This window comes from Colius striatus, chromosome 20, assembly GCF_028858725.1.
Source record: "Colius striatus isolate bColStr4 chromosome 20, bColStr4.1.hap1, whole genome shotgun sequence".
Taxonomy (NCBI): Eukaryota; Metazoa; Chordata; class Aves; order Coliiformes; family Coliidae; genus Colius; species Colius striatus.
In genome coordinates, this window is record NC_084778.1 from 2,450,693 (window position 1) to 2,474,813 (window position 24,121).

General features: G+C 52.1%; 2 protein-coding genes and 1 long non-coding RNA gene across 6 annotated transcripts in view; all 3 read left to right on the plus strand.

The window, feature by feature from the left end:
* Nucleotides 1-30: 30 nt before the first annotated feature.
* Nucleotides 31-1,724, plus strand: LOC133627394 (uncharacterized). The gene is made up of 2 exons (XR_009820145.1): nt 31-657; nt 1,567-1,724. It is a non-coding gene; the product is annotated as an uncharacterized LOC133627394 (long non-coding RNA).
* A 63-nt stretch (nt 1,725-1,787) lies between these two features.
* RHBDD2 (rhomboid domain containing 2) lies at nt 1,788-8,760 on the plus strand. Its single transcript, XM_062012650.1, has 5 exons — nt 1,788-1,811; nt 2,206-2,515; nt 3,563-3,964; nt 4,336-4,486; nt 6,607-8,760. The coding sequence occupies exons 1-5, from the start codon at nt 1,788-1,790 to the stop codon at nt 7,031-7,033; spliced, it is 1,314 nt and encodes a 437-aa protein (XP_061868634.1). The 3' UTR covers nt 7,034-8,760.
* Nucleotides 8,761-12,960: 4,200 nt separating this feature from the next.
* Nucleotides 12,961-24,121, plus strand: part of LOC104555359 (NADPH--cytochrome P450 reductase) — a 29,191-nt gene continuing 18,030 nt past the window's right edge. Inside the window, exons 1-2 of one of the 4 annotated variants that reach the window (XM_062012631.1) lie at nt 12,961-13,051; nt 15,555-15,695. The gene's annotated coding sequence lies outside the window, so the exon portion shown is untranslated. Of the gene's footprint in view, nt 13,052-13,166; nt 13,181-13,527; nt 13,538-15,554; nt 15,696-24,121 lie in introns of those variants that run through there. The other 3 variants (XM_062012632.1, XM_062012633.1, XM_062012634.1) reach the window with 3 other exon arrangements.

Consider the following 24,121-nt stretch of genomic DNA (forward strand, 5'->3'; position numbering starts at 1 on the left):
GGCTGTGCGGGTGGGATGGCCGGGAGCCGCTGGGAAGACTCGGTTAGTTTAATTAATAAACGCCCAGGGCATGGTCGGGGTTGGTGTAACACTGTGTGAGGCTGGAAGGTGTTTCAGGGGTTCTAAAAGAGAGTTCACCGTGCCCAACTTCACAGCAGCCCCGGGGGGAACCGTTGTGTCTCAGCTTCAGGGGTGCAGAGCCAGGGAAAGAAACGAGGTGCTACGGTGGAGTTAAAGAAAACATCTAAAATCAAGGGCCTAAAGAGGAAAAAACAAACCCAAACTCACCCCAAAAACAGGTTTGCCAGTTTTTTCTCTCTTAAAAATAGAGACAAATGTGGACTTGGAGAATGGCTTTTGGAGACTGTGATCTGGGTGAGTCTGTGAAAGGAGATGTTGCTTCAGAAAAAGTAATGAACCTGTAGCAAAAACAACTTTCATGATTTCTCCTGACTGGTTTTTAGCAGTCATGTTTCTTGTTTCAGGCCCAGCTCCCTTCCTGCAAGACTTGGAGAGGGGAAAGTGAACAGTTGCACACTTTCTGTCTAGCGACAGTCTGTGCACGAGGAAACAGCCAGACCTGTGAGGTTTTACCCTTTTTGAAGGCAGTGAAGAGCATTCCCTGATTTCAACTGAATGGCTTGAGCAGATTTGCAAGTAAGTTGAGCTGTTTCTTTCCCCTCTGGGCAAAGCAGCAGGAGGCAAATCCCACTGTCACAGTTCCTGCAAAACAAGCAGTGACTGGAATGATTAATTAGAAAAAGGGGTTGAGCTGCCTCCTTATCTTTCAGTTTCTCCTTGAAAAACTCCATCTCCTACAGCTGCAATGTTTCATCTTGTGCCATTAGCCTTCCCTTGTCTGTGATAACCTGGGACTTTGACTTCTCACCAAGGCTGACTTTGCAATGAGTCATAGGGATGAGGGACAGATCCCAACAATGCTTCCAGCCAGGGGCATCTTTTGCTCTGCATAGAGCCTTTCAGTGCCTTTCCATTCTTTGGAGATTGAAGGATTCTTATAAGTGGAAAATGGCACTAATTGAGACAAGCTGAGGTGTCTTTGCCTGCTGATACATCTGTGCTGTGGTCTGTTGTTGTAGGTTTCTCCTGGGCTCACAATAAGGTAGGTGTACCATTCAGATTTAAAACAGACATTGTTAAGAACAAGTGCTGTTTAATCCATCATGGCCTCTCAAATGAGTGCAACAGTCCATGCAGGTTCATCTCTCTGCAGTTAAGCCTACCTGCTCACCCCTCCAGAATACAGCTTGTACAGGATGGTTAGCATGGTGGCATGGACAAGGCCTCACCTACCCAAAACAAAGGAGGAGAGATGTAACTGGCATCAAATGTCAAGGACCAAGTAAAGAAGTAACATTTTTAAGCATGTGGTGGGTTGCAGGTAGTGCAGCAATTCCATTAGGCACCCTAATTAAAACAGAACAATTGCAGATACCCCAATCAAGGAAAGAATTGTAATAGCTTGTGGGTGCTTTAGGGTACTGGAGGGAACTTATACCTGGATTTTATGCCATTGCTTGTCTATTGTGTTAATTTTTATGAAAGGAAAAACCATGGGAATGGAACCAGAACAGGAAGAATCAGTCAAAACCTCTCAAGGAGAATTAAAAACGTGTCAGTCACTGGGACCTATACACCCTGGGATCCTTCTGTAGCAGAAGGAGGTTTGGCAGAACATGGCACTTACAGCAATCTGTATCAGACTGGTGGAGCAAGCTGTGTTTCTTCTGATCCTTCCCATGTAGATGAGACCTCATGGTTCCCTCATGAGCCAGCAGCCAGTGACCAGGGTCTGATGCGAAGGAGCAGCTGCTGGGCTCCCTGCTTCTCACATGTTTCATTCCATGATTCTATGTTTCCCTTTCATGTCCTTCTCTACGCACAAAGGCTTCTGAGGGCAAAGGGCAGGTTTGCAGGAGTACCCTCCATTTGCCCAGCCCTTCAGGCAGTGGTGTGTTCACCTGGCACACACACAGTACTGCAGACATTCAGTTCCAGGAGGCTTTGCTTGCGTGGCTGGGCGCACAGGGCTCTGCGGTGGGTGTTCCTGTGTCACCTGAGGGAAGGCGCCGGGCCCTGCCCCGGCTGGCGAGGGGAGGCCGCGAGGGGCTGCCTGGCGCAGGCGGTGCGGGCTGAGCTCGTGGCGGGAGCTCACACCCTCCTCGGGGATACTTTTGCCTTCAGGAAAGGGCAAATAAACAACTAAACGTTCAAAGGAGGGGGCTGGGGAAAGCCGCCCCCCCCCCACTCCCGCGCGTTTCCGCGGCAACGGGGCGTCGCCGCAGCGCCTCGTGTTGCCACAGCAACGGGCCAGGCCTTCCGCCGCCGGCCGGAAGTGGCGGTGCGCGCGGCAGCATGGCGGCGGCGCCGCCGGCGGCCTCGGCTCTCACGCTGCTGCTGTCGCTCGGCGCGTCCGTGCCCGGGCTGCTGCGGGGAGCTGCCGTCGCCCGCTCCGCTGCCTCGCTGCGGCCCGCCGCCCTGCGAGCGGGGGAAGGTGAGCGGGGGCTGCCTTCCCGGCCCTTCCGCCTCCTCGGCCCTTGCCCTGCGCTGCTGACGCGCCTCCATCGCGGCACTTCCCCACATCTCCCCGCCGAAGCTTTCCTTTCTGTCCGGGCCTTTCCCGTGCCCTGCGTTAAACTCCACGGTCCCCTCTCCTCAGCCCTTATTCCTGGGCTCCCCGGGCTCGCTGCTCGCTCCGTGGCCGGGCCGTGAGCCTTCCCCATCACCCGCGCTGCGCCCCTGCTCCAGGCACTTCCCCAGACCTCCACCGAGCTCGCCGGGCGTCCACCTCAGCCTCGCTGAATCAAGCTGCTCCCCCCTCAGCCCTTGACGCTGCAGAACAGGGGTACACTGCCAGGAGCTTGAGGGATCTGCTTCCCTCGGTCCCCGTTGTGTTCCCAGAAGGATTTTGATCACACTCTGTAATTGCCATTTCCCTGCTCACCAGAGTGCTGTAATTTCATCTAGCCAGTGCTCTGAGCTGGTGGGTGGATTCCACCATCTCGGGATATGCTGGGTGATACCTCCTGCCTCTTTTTCCCCTGCTTAGGACAGGTTGATGGGAGAGTTGTGGCAACCTGTTTGCCTCAGTGCTCACTGAGTGCCTCAGACCACATACCTGAGTGCCTGGGAGCGCTTTTGAGGTCTGATAACCCCCAGGCTTTATTTTGTCTTTAGTTTTGGTGAGAAAAATCAGCCTTCAAGCAATTTAGGAAGTGTTTGTCTTTGGAGAAAAGTCATTAACAGTCATTTTTATGTCTCCTGCCTTCTCTTTTAAGAGGAGACTGAAATTTACTACAGATACTGTTGCTTTTTTCCAGGAAGCAGCAAGAGTCAGTCCATAGGTCTGTGACACCCCAGAGAGCACTTGCTTTAGCTCCACTGGGTTGTTTACACCTAAAGGCCTTGAGTCCCTTCTCTTCCACACCAGGACAGAAACCAAAGCTATTCATTACCCCTGTAGGCTCCCTCTGCTGAAGGATGTCATTATAGTGGTTTAAAACAAAGCGTGTCAGCCTTTGTAACGTGCTGGTGCCCTCAGTTCACAGGTTGGTTACCTACATCTTTGTCTATGAAGACCTGATCTCCTTGACCTGTGGGGCCATTATCATCTGGTATTTTGCCAGCAGCTTCGAGAGGAACGTTGGCACCGTGAAGCACTGCTTCCTCACCCTTGCCTTTGCCATCCTCTCTGCCCTCCTCTACCTCATACTTGAGACTGTTGTCTCGAGGGTGTCAGAGGTGGAAGATGCCCAAGGGTTCATGCCAGTGGCTTTTGCTACGTTGGGTGTATCCAGTACCCGCTCACGGATGAAGAGGACTCTGGTTTTGGGGTGTAGAGTTCCAGTGGTGCTGCTGCCATGGTTTATGCTCTGCATAGCATGGTTTATCCCCCACTCTTCTCTGCTGAGTAACCTGTGTGGGCTCCTGGCTGGGGAAGCCTGTATCCTTTCCAAGGGCAAAGCACTGAACCAGAGTGGGATCACTGCAGGGAGGACGTGCTGCACTTCTCGTTGCCAAGCTCCAGCTTTATGCTGTTTCCTGGGCTCTTGCTCTGCATTAAACTCTCACTGGTTTTGCCAGTTGTCATCACACCCAGTCCTGCATTTGGTTTTTACCTCATGCTGCCACTTGCCCTGTGGCTGTAGTGCACATGGAGCTGAGAAGGGTGATGGTCTGTGAAGATGGCACTGGCTAGAACTGGATGAATTCTCCAGGGGAAGTGGTTTGTGGCCAGAGGGGGGGTTGTGTGGGGCTGTGGTAGGAGTGACTGTGTTTTCCCTGCAGTCCTCCTTAACGAGCTGCTGGTTTCAGATGGTCTTGGCTACTGTTGCTGCTTGGATTTTCCAGAGTCAGTGGGCTCTAGGCTGGACCAAGTGTTCCCTTTCAGTCTGCTAAAGAGGATCCCAGGGCTGAAATACATCCCAGGCTCTTTAGCAGAGAGAAGAACCTTTGAAAGCAGCAAGTAAGTACAGCAGGTCCTGTGAAATATCTTGTGATACAAGGGAATTTTGAGGCATGAGTGGAGACTTTAAGCTGCCTTTAAAAGCTGTATTGTGCTTGTTATCCAGGCTGTTGGGGGAACATACTGACCTAGTCATGTCCCACTAGTGACATTACTGTGACTAATGCATTATCACACCTTTACTCCACCCAGATCTCTCAGTGAAAGCTAAACTGAGGTGAAAAACCTCTCCTATGCTGCAAGGCTGGTGTGTACACATGCAAAGTTGTGCAGTTCTGCCCTAACATTATGATTTATGGGATTTGTTCACCTCTGTATGGCTCCCTGGGGTGTGATCTTTATCTTTCTTTGCCCCACCTTGACTCCCAGGAATGCTGTGAAGTGAGTTGTGCCTGAAAACAATGCAGGAGCAGAGCCTTGTAAAGGAAAGGTGTCACTTCAGAAGTGCAATGTAAAGCTTTCAGTGCATGTTTTCCCTGTCAAGGCAAGATTGCTTTGCCAAAAAGAAACCTTGGGGGTTGGGGCTGAGCTTCAGGAATGGTTTTAAGTTTGTGTGTATCACAAGCCATCAGAAGTCACTTGTATTCTAAAAAGCTTGGAAATGTAGGTCAACTTTCTCCCCATTTTTAAGATGTCATCTCAGTTCCAGAGAGGAAGGACAGTTTTCCATTAAAGGTTCAACTCTGTGGTATTTAAGCCATCAGCTCACTGTGAAGCACTCTTTGAAGTGGAAACATTCCCAGGTGTTTGCATCTGCTCTTACTCTTGGAGGAAAGGGTAAAGCAAACCCTTGCCTACAGCAGGAGAGTACCCCAGATCCATCAGGGCACTCAGACATGTGAGTGCTTGCAGGGAAAGCTGGGCATATCCAGCACCATTTGTGGTTTTACTCTCTCCCTCCTGTGCAAGTGCTGCTTTTGGGAGGAAGGCCTGTCTTGCTGCATGCTGAGCCTGTGTCTGCAGCAGTGTGCTGCTTCTGCTAATCACTGTGGTGCACAGCAGCTCAGCTCAGTGTCTGAACCCACTTCCTTTAGGTGAGATGACATAAATAGACTGTTCTGGCTCAAAGGTATTGACACCAACACCCGACTGTCAAGCAGAGCGTGGGAAGGTGTTTCTAGGATGTTTCCATTTCTCCAGCGAAATTTGCATGTCCCTGTCTCAGACACAAGCTCCAGATGTGCTTCTGGGGCTTAATTTGTATTATTTTGATCCTTATTCCCAAGCTCTTGGTGGTTTGATCACTGGAGGGAGGAGGGTTATGTATTTTTGTAAGTCTCCAAGCACTTGCCACCAGACAGGAGACATTTCTAGGAGGTCCAGGCTTTGGCATCATGCTTGTATCCACAGATTAAAAAGCAAACCCAAACCAAAACCCAAAGAGAGACCAAAAGCAAACCCAAACCCCAAATAAAGAAAAAATCCAAGCCTGAAAACCCAGCATGAGCCAGACTCTTACTCCTGCTGGGAATCTGCCAGTCATGGTGTTCATGAATGTAGTCTGGCTTCCCAGCACTCATCAGTGTGCGTGGGCTGAGCAGTACTCCTGAAGTCCCAGAGGCTTTTGCTCCCAGGCAGATTGCTTCTCTCTTGATCCATTTCATCAGGGTGAGTCATGCCTTCTGTTGGCAAAGGCTCGCTTCTGAATGATTAATTTCATTTATAATTCACTCCTCCTTTCCTTTTCACTCTATACCCTGGGCTCTTACTCTCACCAAAGGCCTTTATGGTGTCTGGATAAATAACACTTGGCAGCTGTGGCTTCTCCTGATTAATAACTTCACAGATGTGTTCAGTGGAAGGCAGGGAGGATGTGTGTGGAAATCTTAAAGCACTTTGGCTTGTGTGTTCTTTGCACAAAGAGACTCAGAGCAACCACAATCGTTCAGTGGGTGTGGAATTGGTGTGGGTTGGGAGTGGGAACATCTGTCCTGGGAGGCCACAGTAATCTTACAAGTGCTGCTTATGAGAGTCTGTTGTTGCAGTGATTGTCTCTGATGGATTGCAGTGACCTTTCCCAGCACTGGTCAGGAGGAAATCTACCCCCAGGGCACTTCCAGCACTAATTAGGCAGTGCTAGTTCTGAAGACAATGTAACCTTCTATTTTCTTCCTGCCCAGGATTAACCCTGCACCAGGAGCCTACCCCACCCAAAGCTACTCCTTTCCACCTCCGGCTCTTCCTGCTTTCCAGACCCAGCACCCCAATGCTCAGAGCCAGGGGTTCCAACACAGCTGCACTCCAGGATATGGCTGTGCTGTGGGACACAAGGGACCTCAGCAGGGCCATGCTACAGGACACAGCCTCTCTCGTTCCCCCTCCCAAGCCAGAGGTGCCTTTGGGGAGTGTGCTGTGCAGGCCCACGCTGCAGCCTGGCCTGGGCAGTGCCAGCCAGGCAAGTTCTCTCCTCCACAGCGTGTGTGCCCAACAGATCCTCAGACACCCACAGGCCTGGCCTCCCTAGTTGGGATTCAGCAAGCATCAGGGTACCCAGCAGCCACAGTGGCTCCTGTTTCAGCTGAATTTTCAAGAGTCCAGGTGTACTGATCCTCCAGGTAGCAGCAGGTCCTTCCTCCTGTGGCAGGACCACTGTGTGATGCTCAGGCAGCAGTGCCTTGCTGCCATCCTCGCAGTGGAATGAGCTGCTTGCTCCAATGCAGGCCATTCCCCTGCTCCCTGGCTACTTGAATTACATTCCCTTTCTGATGTTTTCATTGTTACTTTTTACTTCTTGATATTGCTCAGGGCTGGGGACTCTCACCTCTCTGTGCTTCTCATCCTTTTGGGGTCTTTTTTTCCCCAGTGTATTTAGCAGCTGCCTTTTTCCACACTGCCACTAGAATTACAGCTCATCAGCTCCCTGAGACCCAAACTGTCAAAACACTGGACTAATCTGGGCTTTAACTAGGCTGCAGCAATAAGGCCATGTCCTGTCTACACTGAAGCTCTTAGCTTTCCATCTTGCTTACAGGTGTTATGTAGCAAGGACCCAAAAGAGGTTGAAATCATGGAAGCCTTAGATGATAAATTAACACCTGAGTGGAGGAGGACAGATTGTTCTACTAGTGACTTCTCCACTAAGTGTGCCTTGAAGGGGGCTTTGTTAAACCAGGGCTGGGGAAAGAGGACAGAATACACAGTGTACTTTTCTACCCCCTAAAACACAGCTTGAAAATGCTGAAGATCTTTCTCAGCTGTAGTCTGTGCATGCATCAACATGCTGCCTTCATGTTCTGAGAGCACTGCACTGCTCTGCCTGTTGCCAGTGCCTGTGGAAAAGGCAACCTCAGCTGCATGCAAAGTAGTGGCAGACTCCTCAGTGAATGATTTTGGCCATTTGTGGAGCAAATACATATAAATTCCAGGAGCCTGGGAGGAACCTCAGCAGTGGCTGCTAATAATTAACTGGAATGTAGCAATGCCATTGGGGGTGTGCACACTGCTCAGCTTTAGATGTCTTGCCCACCAATATTAGCACAGTCTCTCTGTTTTCTTCAGAGCTGGTGAAAAGATGTGTGGGAGAGGGGAGTTTTCAGCAAGGGATACAGAGGAGGGTGCAATGTTTGGTGCCTGTGGCAGTAGTGGAGAAGTTTGGTCGAGTAGCTGGGAGCTGTGCTGTATTTCCAGCTGTGTAGCTGCTTTACTCTGCCATGCCCAGGAAGAATCTGCTACTCTTGTGTCCAGGATCTCAACTATTGCCCTTGACTCTGCTTAGAGTTTGTTGTGCTAAAAACAGAGTGCCATTACTGCTCTTGGAGAAGTTCTTGCAGTGCCTAACCTGTGCCCCTGAAACCACAACAGCCTCAGGGCTCTTCCATGCTGTGAGCAAGCTGGAGTCACAAGCTGAGTGCTCCAAACCACACACACGTGTTTCTTTTTCCCTTCTTCAGTGTTTCAGTGAGCAGCTCTGCTCCCAAAAGTGGGCACCCCTGGGCAGGGGCTGTCTGAGCTTGAGCCTGGAGTTGGCAGCCTGCTGCATCTCGTCCCTGGTTGTTTCACTCCTCCAAGGGATATCACAGGCTTTGTGGTCCTGTTTTTCCTGAGCTGCTGACAGCAGTTGCATTTGTTATGTGTTTAGTGCAGAGCAAGAACAGGCTGAGGTGCTTGTTTGGAACTTAAAAGCATGTTTTCAATACTGTGAAGGAAATGACAGAGATAACATTGAAATGTTGATACTCCACTCTCAGTAGTGCCTTGATTTTCCTCCTTGTGAGAGCCTCATCTGGAAACCTAAGAATTTGATCTGTTTTTTCCAGAAAGGATTGGTAGCAACCACAGATGTGATTAAAACATAATCTGAAACACAAACTGCCACATCTCCTGGTTTGCTTTCAAGTGGGGAGCTGGAGTGTGGTTCTCTGGGTGGGAGGCTGGCTGCCAAGGGGTCTGTGGGGCAGGCTGTGAGTGTTTGATGGGTGCTGCCTGTGGGGCAGGCTGGTGGTGAAGGACTCACACTGGGGATGAGCAGGACTGCACGCTGGAAAATGCCTGGAAACTGGTTATTTTTCCATTCCAACTCTTGTCAGTGGATCTGGTAAGAGACTCACTCTCCTTGCAGGGCTGTCAAAGGGATGGTGTGTTTTCAGTGAGCTTTGTGGCTTTACAGTGGTAAGGGAATCCCTGGCCTGTGAGAATCAGTGAGGTGTCACTGCCACAGTGAGAACAGCCCCAAAGCCTGGCTGGTGTGGTGAACAGACAACAAACCAGGAGGTCACTGGATGATCTCTAGGGGTCTCTTCCAACCCCCACCATTCTGACATTCTGTGAGCCCTGAGGATGAGACATGGCAAGGATGGGCACAAAACCACAGTTTGGGGTTTTTTCCCCTCTGTTCCCACCTCTGTCATGAGCCTCTTGTTGACTTTGGCAGATCACTGGGTCTCTGGTCACTATGACATCCACCATGTCCCTGGGGCTGCTCTGAGTCCAGTTCCGTGACTGCCCCAGTTCTTGCTTGTCACTTGAAGTGTGTTGTTCCTGTGTTCAGTGGCCTTCAGATAGACATTTGCAAAGATAAAGATTTCTAGCAAGGTCTGTTCCCTGCCTTCCCTCAGGGCAGCTCTTTCTGTGTATCTGTGTCTGGGTATCAATCAGGCAAAGATCTTCTGCTTCTCCAGAAGAACCAACCCAGAACTCCACACCTGAGGGAGGGAAAGGGGTGGGATGAGACGTTTGCAAACAACTTCTGAGGCTGAAAAGAGGAGTTACATTTGTAAAAGGAGGAGGGGAAAATCCTCAGCTCATTGAGCGTTGGCATTTGCCTAACTAAGCTCCCAGCAATGCACATTGCAGTACCAGGCCACCTCCTTGGAGGGGAGACAGAGAATACAAGTTTCTAATGCCATAGTTCAGGCTGAGAGAGCAGCCCTGGGGAACGTGCTGACCCTGAGGGCTTGTTAGTTCATGCTTCTGATGCATTCCCAGCAAACTTCAGTGTCAATTGCTTCTGCCTTGGAGACAGGGTGCACAGGGACTCCAGAAAGCTCCTTGGGTTGTCCTTTTGTTTTGCTGGGGCTTCATTGCAGAGTGATGACATTCTGGGGACAAGCACTGGGAGCTGAGCTCTTGCTGTGACATCTCAATCCTGCTGCAGGATGGATGTTGCAGGAAAGCCCAACTCCTTCCCCTCTGCTCATCTGCACCCAACGTGGTGCAAGGTAAAAAGGGGTGATGGGGAAGCAAAACCAACTCTGAGCTACATCACTACCCCAGCTGGGAGCAAAGTGGGTCCTGCAACTGATGTCAGAAGAATGGGGCTTCACTCAGTTCCCTGTTGCTCATGTGGGCACACATCCCACGTTGGGGGCAGGTTAGCTGTGCCAGGACGCTGCCAAACACCACCCCTGTGGCTGTCCTGCTCAGGCTCAGCTTTTTTACCCTCACTGTGGTGACTCCTCAGCCAAAAGTTCATCCTCAGCTTGTGCTGGAGAGGTGTGAGCTCACATACAACCTGTGGTGGGTGAGATAACACATGTGGAGGCAGAGCACTGACCGAACAGGTCCCTGTGGCGTGGCAGGGCTTGGCTTCCTGCTCTGGGTGTGAGAGCCCAGCCCCTTTCCCCTTCAGGAACAGAATGGACTGTGGCATAATGCCCATCCTCTCTCTGGGCACCTGATGGACTGGGGATGACCTCAAACCCTGAACCAGCTCTGTGCCCTCAGGGCAGGTGCATCATGGACGTTGTGATCTTTAACCCACAGTTGTTCACCCCACAGGGAAGGTCACAGACTGGAGTCACCTCAGGGAACCTCTGAAGTGTTGATCCCAGAGCTGATGCGAGTGGCAGGGGGTGCCCAGGCAGCCCTGCACCCCCTGAGCCCTCTGCTTGGATGCTGTGGTGAAGGGGGGTATCCCTGCAGCCCCGGGTATTGCCCCACAGCTGGTGCTTTCCAAGTTGGTGCCCCCTCCTCAGTGCCCAGTGGCTTCCTGCTGGCCCTGGCTTGGCTGACGTAGATTTTGCACTTTCCCCAAGGGTTTTATTGACTCCAAAGTGAATGTCAACACAGTAAAAACGGCAGGACCATGACCTCAGATGTGGCAGCCCCTGGCAGGCCAAGGGAGGGCAATCAGCCCCACAGTGACCCCATGTGTGATGCCAGAGCCTGAGGCCGAGCTTGTGGGGCTGCTTGGTGGGAGTCAGAGCAAGCAGTTGGAGCAAAGCCCCTGGCTTTGTCTGGGCTTGGCTCAGCAGAGTTGTCAGCCAGCTCCACAAAACAAGGAGAGGAGAGAGCATGGGTTCTTCTGTGCCTGTGGAGCCAGGGTGTGGGGGTCTGGGTTGCAAAATCTCTCTCAACAGGATCACTGGGGACATTTTTGGAGGTTCTTGTGCAACCCCTCAGTGACAGCAGCACAAACATCACAAGAAAGGCCTCCCCAAAACCTCCTGAATCATCTGCTTGTGGTTCCACTGGGAGCATTCGCTCACTCTGGCTGTAGGCAGGCCAGGCAGAGCAGCCCCTGGTTTCTCAGGGAGAAGTGGTCATGAGCTGAGTGCATGGAGGATCTCTCCTCCTCACATGTACACTAAGTGACAAAAGCACACTAATGATATACAGAAAGGCAATGAATATTCATAGGAATGTAATGCACATGCTAATACACACCAGGATCCTGAATTCCATGACAGGTCTCTGGAAGTTTCTGCTGGTCCTTTGAGGCAGCTCTTAACTGACTTTCTTCACAACTCACAACTTTGCTATTTTGGCAACTTATTCAACAGAACCAAGGTGCTCAGCACCAAGGGGCACCAAACTGCCCTTCAGCATGTGCTCAGCACCGACTGACACCAAACTGCCCTTGAGCATGTGCTCAGCACCAAGGGGCACCAAACTGCCCTTCAGCATGTGCTCAGCACCAAGGGGCACCAAACTGCCCTTCAGCATGTGCTCAGCACCGACTGGCACCAAACTGCCCTTCAGCATGTGCTCAGCACCGACTGGCACCAAACTGCCCTTCAGCATGTGCTCAGCACCAAGGGGCACCAAACTGCCCTTCAGCATGTGCTCAAGCACCAAGGGGCACCAAACTGCCCTTCAGCATGTGCTCAGCACCGACTGGCACCAAACTGCCCTTCAGCATGTGCTCAGCACCGACTGGCACCAAACTGCCCTTCAGCATGTGCTCAGCACCAAGGGGCACCAAACTGCCCTTCAGCATGTGCTCAGCACCGACTGGCACCAAACTGCCCTTCAGCATGTGCTTAGCACCAAGGGGCACCAAACTGCCCTTCAGCATGTGCTCAGCACCAAGTGGCACCAAACTGCCCTTCAGCATGTGCTCAGCACCGACTGGCACCAAACTGCCCTTCAGCATGTGCTCAGCACCGACTGGCACCAAACTGCCCTTCAGCATGTGCTCAGCACCGACTGGCACCAAACTGCCCTTCAGCACACTCACCTTGCTCATCTCGTTTGTGCAAAGTCTACACGAAGGGGTCTTTCCTTCCACTCTTCGCACTTTAACCATGCAAAGGGGGTCTGTTTTCCACCAAAACTCGTTTATCTTATCTGCCAAAGGCGTTTATTCTTCTAGTTTTGGTATCTTTGATGTCTTTGGTGTCTTTGGTACCGTGTCCAAAGCTGCTTCGTGCCCTGACCTGACACCTGACCCCTGCCTTGACCCCAGTGCTGGCCCCAACCCTGTGCCCCCACCCGTGACCACACCGAATCCTAACACCGCCCCGCACGCCCAGCCCAGCCCAGCCCAGCCCAGCCCAGCCCAGCCCCGCCCCGCCCCGCCCCGCCCCGCCCCGCCCCGCCCCGCCCCGCTCACCTCAGCCCCGCGCTCTCCACAGCACTCCCTGTCTCTTTAAGGCCCGTTAGGCCAGGCGCGGTGGGGCTGTACCAAACCGCGCCGCCGCAGAGGGTGGGTGGGGGAAATCTCTTCCAGCGGGCGCGCTCGCAGCCCATTGGCGGGAGGCGGGGGCGGAGCGTGTCCCTCCCCTCAGGCGTGGCCCCGAGTGGTGCGATCCGCCCTACGTGCCGGCCGCGCCGGGGCTGAGGGGCGCCGCCGCCAGTGTCGGACGGGCCGTGCGGGACTGGGCTGGGCTGGGCCGGGCCGGGGCGGTGAGTAGCGTGGGGGGCCGGGCCGGGGCGGTGGGTGCCGTGCGGGGCCGGGCCGGGCCGGTGGGTGCTGTGGGGGGCCGGGCCGGGCGGTGGGTGCCGTGCCGTGGGGGGCTGGGCCGGGCCGGGGCGGTGGGTGCCGTGCGGGGCCGGGCCGGGCCGGGCCGGGCGGTGGGTGCTGTGGGAGGCCGGGCCGGGCCGGGCGGTGGGTGCCGTGCCGTGGGGGGCTGGGCCGGGACGGGGCGGTGGGTGCCGTGCGGGGCCGGGCCGGGCCGGGGCGGTGGGTGCCGTGCGGGGCCGGGCCGGGCCGGGCGGTGGGTGCCGTGCCGTGGGGGGCTGGGCCGGGACGGGGCGGTGGGTGCCGTGCGGGGCCAGGCCGGGGCGGTGGGTGCCGTGGGGGGCCGGGCCGGGCCAGGCCGGTGGGTGCCGTGCGGGGCCGGGCCGGGCCAGGCCGGTGGGTGCCGTGCGGGGCCGGGCCGGGCCGGGGCGGTGGATGCCGTGCGGGGCTGGGCCGGCCGGTGGGTGCCGTGCGGGGCTGGGGAGCGCGGGAGCCCGTCTTGGGCCGGCGGGCCCCTGCGTCGGTCCATTCTAGCTGAGGGGGGCGGGCCTGTGGGTCCCCTGTGGCTGAGGGGGGCCGGGCTCGGGCACATGAGCCCTGTTGGTGGGCAGGGGTGGGCCGGGCCGGCATCCCCTGGGGGAGTCTGTGCTGAGTGGGTCCCCCGTTATATGGGAGAGACTAGAGTAGCGTGAAGCCCCCTGTGGTTTAGGGTGTCCGGTGTGGCTGAGCCCCTTGTTACTGGGGGCACTGGTGTGACTATAGAGCCCTGGTGTAAATGGGCTCTGTGTTATTTGGGGGATGGGGGTGCCCCTGTGCCCCCCCCGGGAGCTGTGAGGCAGGGGTAGCTGGGGTGGAGAGTGCTCCAAGGTGATGCCCACCCTGCCTCACCTTCACAGCCCTCCAGAGTTGCTTAAACTTACTCCATCCCAGGCTGTTGCTGGTTAAAAGCCTTCAGCTATCATAGAATGGTAGGGGTTGGAAGGGACCTTTAGACATCATCCAGTCCAACCCCCCTGCAGAAGCAGGTCCCACCTAGAGGAGGTCACATAGGAACGTGTCCAGGCAGGTCTTGAAGACCTCCAAGGAAGGAGCCTCCACAACTGGACTGGCACCTAAACTTCAATTAACTTCCTTTTTCCTGGCACTTCACTGCAGAACATTATTCCCAGCATCTAACACCTTTGCTGTGCACAAGGCTGGTTTGCTTCTCTGTCTACATGTCATTATAAACCTCTGAGGTGTTGGAAGACTTTGGTCCTGTCTTTTCCTGATGGAATTGCTTTGGAGAGTGAGGTTATTCCCTTAGGGAATGTGCTTGTTGAAGGAAGTAATGGATCCCCTCTCCATTTGGGAATATTAGAGCTGGAGGGGATGAAGACACCTGGACTGAGGTGTTGGGAGTTAGTCATCAATGTGGAATTGATTCTTAGGAAGTTGTCTCACTTTTAGGAGTGAGTACAGCTGGTGCAGCTTGGAATGTGCTTTGGTCTGCCAGTGTTTACACCATAGGTTAGCATTCAGAGCATGAAAAGAAGTAGTAAGAGGTTTTCTGCCTGATCTGAATAGATCTGAAATGGGTTTGTGCTTTTACAGCTCTCTTTACAAAGCAGAAACATACATCCAGGTGAGAAGCTGGATGAGCACAAGGAAGAATTTGGGCTCTAAGTTCTGCAAGTGAAGCAGTGCTAGTGATGGGGGAGCATCTCTTCTTCCATAGTGCTCTGTGCCTTGTGCAGACTGTAGGGAGAAGCTGTGTGGTTCACAGTTTCTGTTAGCCAGCAGAGCTGTGCTTAGTGGGATGCACTCATGCACACATCCCTTTTCCTAGATAGAAGGGAAGGTCCTTTCTTCCAGTGTTTCAGTAGTTCTCTGGATAGTCCAGGCAAAGCAAACTTGCAGATTAATCTGCTGCAGATGAGGAGATGGATGTTGTGTTGGGGAAGGGCTGGTGAGCCAGAGCCCACCTGGAGAACCTGACATTGTCCCAGTACAGCTCTTGATATTTCTTCAAGTGCATTTTGTGCTGGATGGTTGCACTGAAACAAGTGAGCGTGGCACAGAGTGGATTTGGAGAGTGCCGTGTTGCATGTGGGTGTGATGGCTTTGCTCTATTTGCAAAACACTTTTATAGCAGGGATGAAGCAGGGAGGATACTGGTGCTGCAGGAAAAGGTAACAGACACAACTGAGCATTTCTGTATAGTCTTCTAGTGTGAAAGCCTTGGAGAGCAAGGTGAGGAGTGGGCAGGAAGGAGGGGAGGTAGTGTCACACAGCTGGCTTTAACCCTCTGCTAATGACTGCTGCTCTAATTGTGACAGAATTGAACCCCTTGCTTTGGCATCACTTTGCAGTTGCCTCCCATTCAGTCAGTAATCTCTGGGGTGGTGCCTTCTGAGTAGCCAGGGTTGAGCCAGTGCCTTCTGCAACTCTTTATTTTGTTTCTTGCAGAGCATCTGGAGTAGCTGGACAGGGCCATACAACCAAAACTCCTCGTCTTGTCTTGAGAGAGGCTTTCCCTGCTGCTCACAACCCTCTGTGCTGGAACTCCCAGGCTCCATCAGTGCTTGCTTGCAGAGCTGTGGGTGCAAGGTAACCTGTCTTTGGACTGTTGCAGGTTGTGGAGCCATCTGTGGGTGCAGCTGAGTTTGGGGAGGGCAGCTGGCAGCAGGAGCTGACAGGCCAGACACTGGAAGAGGTGATTTCTTTACCCAGTTCACCCACAGCAAAAGTGTCACGTGGAAGTGTGTCTGGGCTGAAATCTCACTTGATCTTTATAATTTCCTCTGGCTGTTGTGAAGCAGCCAAGATGAGGTTTTTGCTCAGTTCTGAGGGACTAGGAAAAAGACTTCCCTGCCTAGGTCTGTCCCTCTGCTATAATACAAAACCACCTGGCAGTCACCTCTGCTGGCACTGAACTTTGCTCAGTTTCCTCATAAGAGCTCTCCTACCTCTAAAACCACAATTTGTAGAGCTTGCATAAGTTGCTTTCCTAATGTGATCATTTGATCTGAGCACTGAGATAAGTCCCCACGCTATTGTTGAGTGTGAGTCATGAGCCCTGCAGTGACAGGTGCATCCTTGCCAGGATGGGGTGTTTTTTTTATGGAGTTTGAAGTTTCATATATCAGAACAAATAATTACAGGCTGCTCATAATCTCTTGGTGCTTCTCCCCAGGTAAACAGTCTAATCAGTTGTATGCAGTTGCTCTCTCAGGGAATGTGGAAAGGGCAAAACGGGAGCAACTGTAGCTCCTGTGCTTCTCTAGGGCCACAAGTCCAAAGAGTGGCAGAGTCTGACCTAAGGTGACAGGATATTGCTGTATTGTTGTGTAGTTATCAACCACTTCTGGGCCTCCAGTTGTGCCAGCGCCTGCAAGGGTTGTGCAAGCCCTGGTTACGTAACAGGGCGACATGCAAAGCTTTTGGAGGTAAGAGGAGTAGCTTGCCTTACAAAGGGGAAGAAAAGCTCTGTGCCAAGTATCTTCTGTTTCTATTGATTGTACTGGGGTTGAGAGTGTGGGTTTTGCAATTCAGGATCAGCCTTTCAGCCTGTGGCCTCATTTATTCCCTGCCTGACTTGTCCCGTGGCCTGTGTCTGTATTTGGCATGGGGGCATCTGCTTTGGGTATGGCACTGATGTTCTGGGGTCTGCTGGTGGATGTCTTTGTGTGGCATTGCAGGGGGCTGGGCTGGGTAGCTGCCTGTATTTCGCAGATGTTCAGATGGCCTTGGCCACAGCAGGTAGGAGGCTCACAGGATGAGTGCACACACTTCTAATAGGGCAGCCAGATGTGAAGCCTGGGTCTGGGACCAGGAGGACAACTCTTTTGCTGAGTTACTGTGTGGTATAAGGATCCTTCTCATTTAGCAATATAAGAGACAGACATGTAATGACTGAAAAGCTCTTACATCCACAGGAGAGCTACTTTATACATACAAAATGTCCCAGTTCCATACAAGCAGTGTTTGGTTTGCTTAAGTAAATCCCCCAAGCTTACTGTTCTGATTGGAAGTCTTTACAGTTCTTAAGCCTTTGCAAGGTCTATTTAACTGCATCCCTCTTGGTGCTCTTGCAGTTGTCAGTTTCAAAGGAAATCTCCCAGATGAGATCAGCATTAGAAAGCTTTGCTGTCCAAACCCTTCCCAGTAGCAGAGGTGAAAGTCTGTGGCTCCCAACTCCAGTAGCATCTCTATCCCTGTAGTGGCTGCAGGCAAAATCACAGCTTATCAACAGAAACCCTCAGCAAGTGTGGGTGGAGGTGAAGCAATTAGCCAGTTTGGAGGAGGACGTGTTTTCACTGATCTTCCTTCCACCCATGGCAGCATTGGATGCAATGCTTGCAGAAGAAGCTACTGACAATACACCATATTTCCCTCTTGATCTTAAAAAACCAGCTTCACTGGGACCTGAACCATACAAAGTATGTGCTTGAATGGGTTACTCCTGAGATTTTTGCAGTGTAGCCCACTGAGCAATTGGTTTGAATGAGTAATGCCCATGGGAGCTGGCACTAAACCTCCTGCAGTCTCCTGAGACCCCTGTTCTGCTTTCACACAACACCTGAAGCATGATGCACTGGTTTTTGTCTCACCCTGGGAAGGGAGGATGGGGAACAATGTTTGTTAGCAGGGAGTTCACTTTACTTGCTGTTCTCAGGTTTTGTTTCTCCTGTCACCCTGAGCCCTTGTTTTTCTGTGTTGGCTCATGTTAATCTTCGTGAAGGAAGGTGATCAGGTGCCTAAGCTGGTGAGATGCCCCATGCCATTGTCTAAAGGTTGAAGGATGGGCTTTAGGTGGAAGCAAGTGTGTAAATTCAGTGATTCTGGGTTACTCTCTTAAGGCAGCTTGGCAATTGAATTAATTTTTATGTTAGATAATACTTTAAGTCCTTTGGACTAGTGAGCTGGGCTTACTGTGCAGCCCCACCTTGGTATCCTCATAGAGTACTGTTGCTTTCTGCCTCAAGGAAACTGTTCCTCTTGTTGTTCTTGCTTTTACAGCTGCTCTGCTGTCCTTGAATAAGACCTATTGGCCAGGAAAAAAAAAGTGTGACAGTGTGAAAGCTCAAATATGCAGTATTTCAAGCTCCAGACTGACTAATGCACGTTCTGAATCTGTCTCATGCCTAAAATAGAGGTTCTGCTGATGTCTGAGCCAGTGTGTCAAGGTCTGACTAGAAGAGCCATTGCCCACTGAAAGTATTTTGTTCTGTTTCCCAAAAAAACCCCCCAGCTTTGGGTTGGGGTGTGTGTTTCTTACCCCTGCTGCAGCCAAGTCTCCTGTTTAGATTGGGGTTTCTGAGCTGCTGGAAGTGCTGAGGCACATGAAGAGCCACTCACCCAGTATTGTGTGTTAACCACACTCTGCAGCTCTCCACCTTTCTTTACTGAGCTGATGGTGGTTAATGATAAGTTGTGGGATGTGCTGGGAAGAAAAGTGCTAGGTGTAGTGAGCCTTCATGTGGAGGGAAAGCCATTGTTGCAGGCACTGGTGAAAGTCAGCCCTGGATCACTGCTCCTTATCACTGTGATGAGGAAAGCAGTGTGTCTGGGCTCCCCAGTTCAAGAGAAATAGGGAACTGCTGGAGAGAGGCCAGTGCAGAGCTACCAAGATGCTGAGGAGACTGGAACACCTCTCTGGTGAGGAAAGGCTGTGAAACCTGGGGCTGTTCAGCCTAGGAAAGAGAAAACTGAGAGGGGAACCTCATCAACACTTATGAGTATCCAAAGGGTGGGTGTCAGGAGGATGGGGTGACACTTTTTTTCTGCAGTGCCAGGACAAGGAGTAACAGGTAAAAGCTGGAACACATGGAGAAAGTCCTTTGGTGCTGAGGTGAGGGAGCCCTGGCCCAGGCTGCCCAGGGAGGGTGTGGAGGCTCCTTCTCAGGAGGTTCCCCAACCCCCCTGGACACATTCCTGTGCCCCCTGAGCCAGGGGAACCTGCTGTAGCAGGGGCTGGGGCTGGATGGTCCCTAGAGGGGTCCCTTCTGGGATTCTGTGATTCTTGTGTGCAGTGGCCACCCTGGTTCAGTGACCACCAACACAAGTGAGGCTGATGTGGTGAGGAAGCTGTAAGGATTCTCACTATGCCTTCTTTCCCCAGTGCAGCCCCCAGGAGCCCAGGAACTCAGTGTAGGGTGAAGCCATCCAAGGCAGAGAGTGTGCAGGCCAGACCAAGCACAGCCACTCATCTGGCCAGACCAAAGGCCTGTTATCAAGGGGAACACGATCTCTGTGTGGCAGGGTTGTGGAGAAAAGGCTAATCCCAGGGCTGTGGAAGGCAATGTTAAGTAACCCAGACCTGAGTGCCAACTTCAGTGGTTTGCTTTTGTTTTGGAAAGGACCACTTTTCTTGTCAGGTCTCATTTTGCAAAAAAGGAAGAGAAAAAAGAGCTAATTTGAGCCTTGCCAAGGCCAGTAACTGGCACAGGCTGATGTAAACAGAATGGCATATTCTAAACAGCTGCATTCATAACCAAAGTGAAATGAGAGAAGATCTGGTTTTGCCCCAGGGATCTCCTGGCCTAATACCACACACTGGCACGCAGGAAAGTCTTTGCTGCAGTGGGATTCAGAAGAGACCAGGCACAGGAGCCTGGGCACAAATGCCACCTCCACCACAGCTCTGCTCTCATTCTGCTGCTGCTGCCCTTCCTCCTTCCACATGAGCTCATGGCTGTGACACACATCAGTCGCCCTCCTGGCTCGTGTCTTTAGTGGGTGAAAAAAGAAACCCTTCTGCTGGTCACAAGACTGCAGTGTTACCTGTAAGCAAGTCTCACTGCCATGGGAGTGATGGGGGCTTTCTGCAGCTTCCTTTCTGCTGCCCATGTGAGCTCTCAACAGGCTTTGCAGATGCTGTGGGAGTAGGGACCTGGGAGAAGGCTGCCATATGGTTTTCTTTTGTTCTTCCCAGGTGTTGTAGTTGTTTAAGTCAATCTCTCTTTATTTTGCTGCTGTTTCTAAAGCTCAGGCTGCAGGTCAGAGAGGTACAAAGAGTTTCCATTTGCTTTTGGCTCTTTTTCACACTGCACCTCCTGTCCTGAAGCTGTCATTTGGGGCTGTGCCTTGATGCCAGTGGAAATAACTGATCTCTGGCTGAAAACTGTAGGGATTTTTGGTCAGCCTTCTATCGAGGCTGGTCTGTGTCGATCCGTGGTCCTGTGCAAGGATGGTCAGCATGACAGAAAGAGCAGACCAGGCACGTGGGGTGAGGAGGAGACTCAGATCACAGATACCCACTTGCACCTGAGGGATTTGGCTCGGTCTCCCTGGGTCAGGACGATGGCTGTGGCAGATGTGGGGGTGACACCGACTTCCCCAGCGCCGGCTGCGTTTCCGCTTTGCTCGCTAACGCAACGCGTGTGCTGAGTCAGCAACACGAGGGTTGTTGTCATGTGGCTGCAAAGAGAGAGGAGAGTGTTCTGTCAGGTCAGCTCTGCCAGCAGTGCCCTTTTGGCCCCCTTCCCTGGTGCAACTGTGTGGGGGTTTTTACTGGGAATCTGAAGTGGAGAAAGCCAGTCTGAAAGAAGCAGCGGCTTTTGGAGTGTGTGCTGCTCTTAGATGTGCTGCTGACTTTGCACAGCAGCCCTTTGGTAAGTCTCCTTGCTGGATGTGAGTGGGGTGGCAGGCATGGAGGTAACTGGGCACTCCAGGCCTTATGGTAGTAGCCTGATAGGATTGCTGTGAGGTGTGTGGCCAGATTGTTCCTGCAGGCATGGGTTGACTTCAGACTGGCTACCTGCCTTGCTAGCATTTTACTGCCACATCTCGACCTTGCTGTGGGGTGGGGAAAGCTTGATTGCCTGCACCCTGCTGAACTTCCTTTTGAGTGGTGCCTGGTACCAGGGAGAGTCAGGCGGGTGATGATTAATGGCATTGAATGCACTTATGACACTTGATTCCTCCTTTGACTCGGTTGTCACTGATTTTTGTGTGCAGGTGTAGAGCTGCCTGCAACTCCTGTGTTTATCTGCAGGTGTCCAAAGGCTGCTGCTGCTTCTTGGTTCCCATTGGGGAAAACTGTGTGGTTCAATAAGCTCCTGGGCATGGGAGATGTGGGGGTGCAGCTCTGTGCTGCCCCATGCCAGGGCAGGCAGAGCCCATAGGGCATGGTGGGACTGGTGCCTGTTGCCATGTGGGGATGATGGGGAGTCCTCTCTGCTGTGGTGAGCTGAACTGGGGGGCTTCTTGGTACTACAGACTGTGATGAGCTGAAGCCCAGCATCGAGTTGTCAGAGGTGGGAGCAGTTTGCAGCCTGGGGCTGTGCCTGGTCAGCAGTCCTCCCTTCTCCTTTCAGTCTCCCATGAGCAGGGCTGACACTGCCAGTCATGGTGTGCTTATGATGGCACGGGGCTTGGACACTCATTTTTGGAGCAAGAATCACAGGCTGCAGTCATGTTTAGAACTGGGAAGCCAAATTGATACTTGAAATACTTGAAACTCATCACAAGCATTATAAATAAAAGGCTACTTCAACTGAAAGAGACAGTCTCCTGCCCAAATGGTGGACTTAGCTTCAGAGTCAGTTCTTTTTGGCCACTGGAAGATAGGGAGACCTCCCAGCTGCATTTCATGGCCATAATGCTGTGGCTGGAGTTGAGGGCTCTAGTGTGCTTTTGGGGGCACCTGCACCACCTCATAATGCTGCCATCAGCCATGTGCAAGAGGGAGAAGACTAGATCTCTTTGCATTACAGACTACTCATCCCATCTTATCTGTTGTGATGCTATTTTTATTTATATTTTAATGTTTTTAAAGCACCTTTAGTTGGGGATTTTCAAGGTGCCTGGCACTGACAGCACTTCCAGCTCTTTGCCCAAGATATGCACAAGAAGTGGGAACTGAGAGGGAAGTACATCTGTCTGGCAGCATGGAGATGTGCAGAGAGAGTCTCCAGTGACTGGAGTGATTACAAGCTGCCATGTATCAAGCAAATCCCCAGGTTTAGGAGCTGCATTCAGGGGCTGAGAAGCTGTGCTGAAATAAAGTGTTGCTTGATTGCCATCTTTGCAAATGTTGTGACTTTGCTGTGTGACATAGATGCCTCGTCTCAGCTGAGATGGATTTGCTTGGCACCACATCCTGTGTGTATAAACATGCATCCAGGGACTGGAGCCATAATTTAACAAAAGAAAGAAAAAGAGAGAAAGAAGGGGAAATGGAAGTCTGTCTTATCTTGATTGCATGTGTCATAAACATTAGCCATAAAATAACCTTTGCCACTTGTTTCCAGGAAACTTTGACTTCTGCATCATAACTTTCTTCTCTTTTCCCCTTTAAAAACCTCATTTGCTTCTCTCAGGGTCTTTCCAGAGACTCCAGGATTTCCAGGGTAGCTAAATTCCAAGTAAGAGTCAGGTTTCTTTTCACTGAAAGTTAACAAAGGAGATGTGTTTGAAAATGAATTGCTGGGAACTTCTGGAAAGCAATTGTTACAGCCAACTAGGTAAGACTGAGGGAAACTGAGGCATAATCTCCCTGTGCTAGCTGAGGTGAGTTCAGTAAATGGTTCCCTAATTCCACATCCTTTGCCTTGTTCTTGATACATGTAAGCAAATGTTGTCCAAAGCAAAAAGAAAACCCTGTAGCTAGGATAGACACTTGAATAACTAAATGTGCAGGACCAGATGGAGCCTATCATCAAAGTGAAAGCAGTTCTTGTATCTTTGCTTCCATCACTGGAGAAGGACTGTTTCCTTCCAGGGTTAGAGGTCAGGAGATAACCTCTATGCTATGGAGACTTGTGAATGAAGAGAGGAGACCAGCCCAAGACTCTGGTCTGTGCTGCAGATCCATAAGCTTCCTGAAATGGTGCTGGTGGCTGTGGGGAGTGAGTGGGTGGTCTGGCTGCTGCTGCAGCTGTAGGGCTCCCCTTTGAAGTGCTGGAGAGCTGCAGTGTGGTGGAGGCCATGAGATAGCACAGCTTCCTCCCCCATGTCCTTCCACAGTGCATTCCTGGGAGCTTCCTTCTGGAGGATGCCTCTTTCCAAGGCTGCTTGGGAGAGCAGACCACCTCAGAAACAGCAAAACCCCTGGCAGCAGCTGCCTATCCCCTCTGCTCTGGGAGACCAGAAGCTCTGCTGCTTTGGGCACAGCAATGAATCAGTGCTGGAGACAGCCCTCACCTTGCTGATGAGCCCACGAGCTCATTCTCTCCCCCTGTGTAAAGGCAGCTGATGAATAAGCAGTCTGAGGTGTTTGTAGCTTGGAAGGGAGTTGCTGTGGGGCCTGGATATGTCACACCCTGCTCTGGCTGCTGCTCACCAAAGACTTTCCTAGCTTGAAACTCTCCTGCACATGCAGTGTGTTACAAGGGATGCTGCTGTGCTCTGTGCATGGAGGCTTTCCTAGGGCTCAGCTGCTGTGAGTGCTGGATTGGGTGCTCAGGAGGGAAGGGATACACCTCCTGCCCAAAACAAGCTTAGCACAGTCTCCATCTGCCTTGGTTTTTGTTGTGGTTTCCTCTGAGCAAAGGTTTATCACTGCCATATGTGCCATGGGAAGGGGCTTGTCAAGGAAAGTGGGTGAAAGGCCATTGCTGAGGATAAGCTCACTGATGTGGCCTTCAGTGCCCTGTGTGAGTGGAACTGGCCACCCTCCTGTAATTTGGGCAATGGAGGCTGATGCTGGAAAAAAGATGAAAGCACCTTGGGGTGTTGGTGATGTTTATGCAGGCAGCCAGTGTTTGGGCACTGCTGCTTCCCTCCCTTTGCAGAATAGCTGGGGCTTTGATTTCTGCTGAGGCTCCCTGGGAAGGAGTGACCAGCAGCCCCCAGGGGCTCATTGCCCTGAGACAGAAGGAACAATTCAAGTGATGAGCTAGAGGGCAGGAAGCAAAACCCTTCATGAGGATGATTGCCTGGCAGTTTTAGTCTGAGAGCTACCTACAGATGAGGTGGGTGGCAGTGAGGAGGAGAAGAGAGGTTTCATCAGGAGTGAAGGCAATAAACCAGCACCACCAGTGCATTCCCTTGGTATCACTAGCTGGATCAGCTTCTTGGTGATTTACTGG

Bases quoted from the DNA above. Each gene is read 5' to 3' on its own strand.
- RHBDD2 (XM_062012650.1), top strand. From the start codon at position 1,788: ATGAGCCAGCAGCCAGTGACCAGG. The intron at 1,812-2,205 runs GTCTGATGCGAA...TTTTGCCTTCAG, and splicing joins GCCAGCAGCCAGTGACCAGG to GAAAGGGCAAATAAACAACT. The intron at 2,516-3,562 runs GTGAGCGGGGGC...TGGTGCCCTCAG, and splicing joins CGCCCTGCGAGCGGGGGAAG to TTCACAGGTTGGTTACCTAC.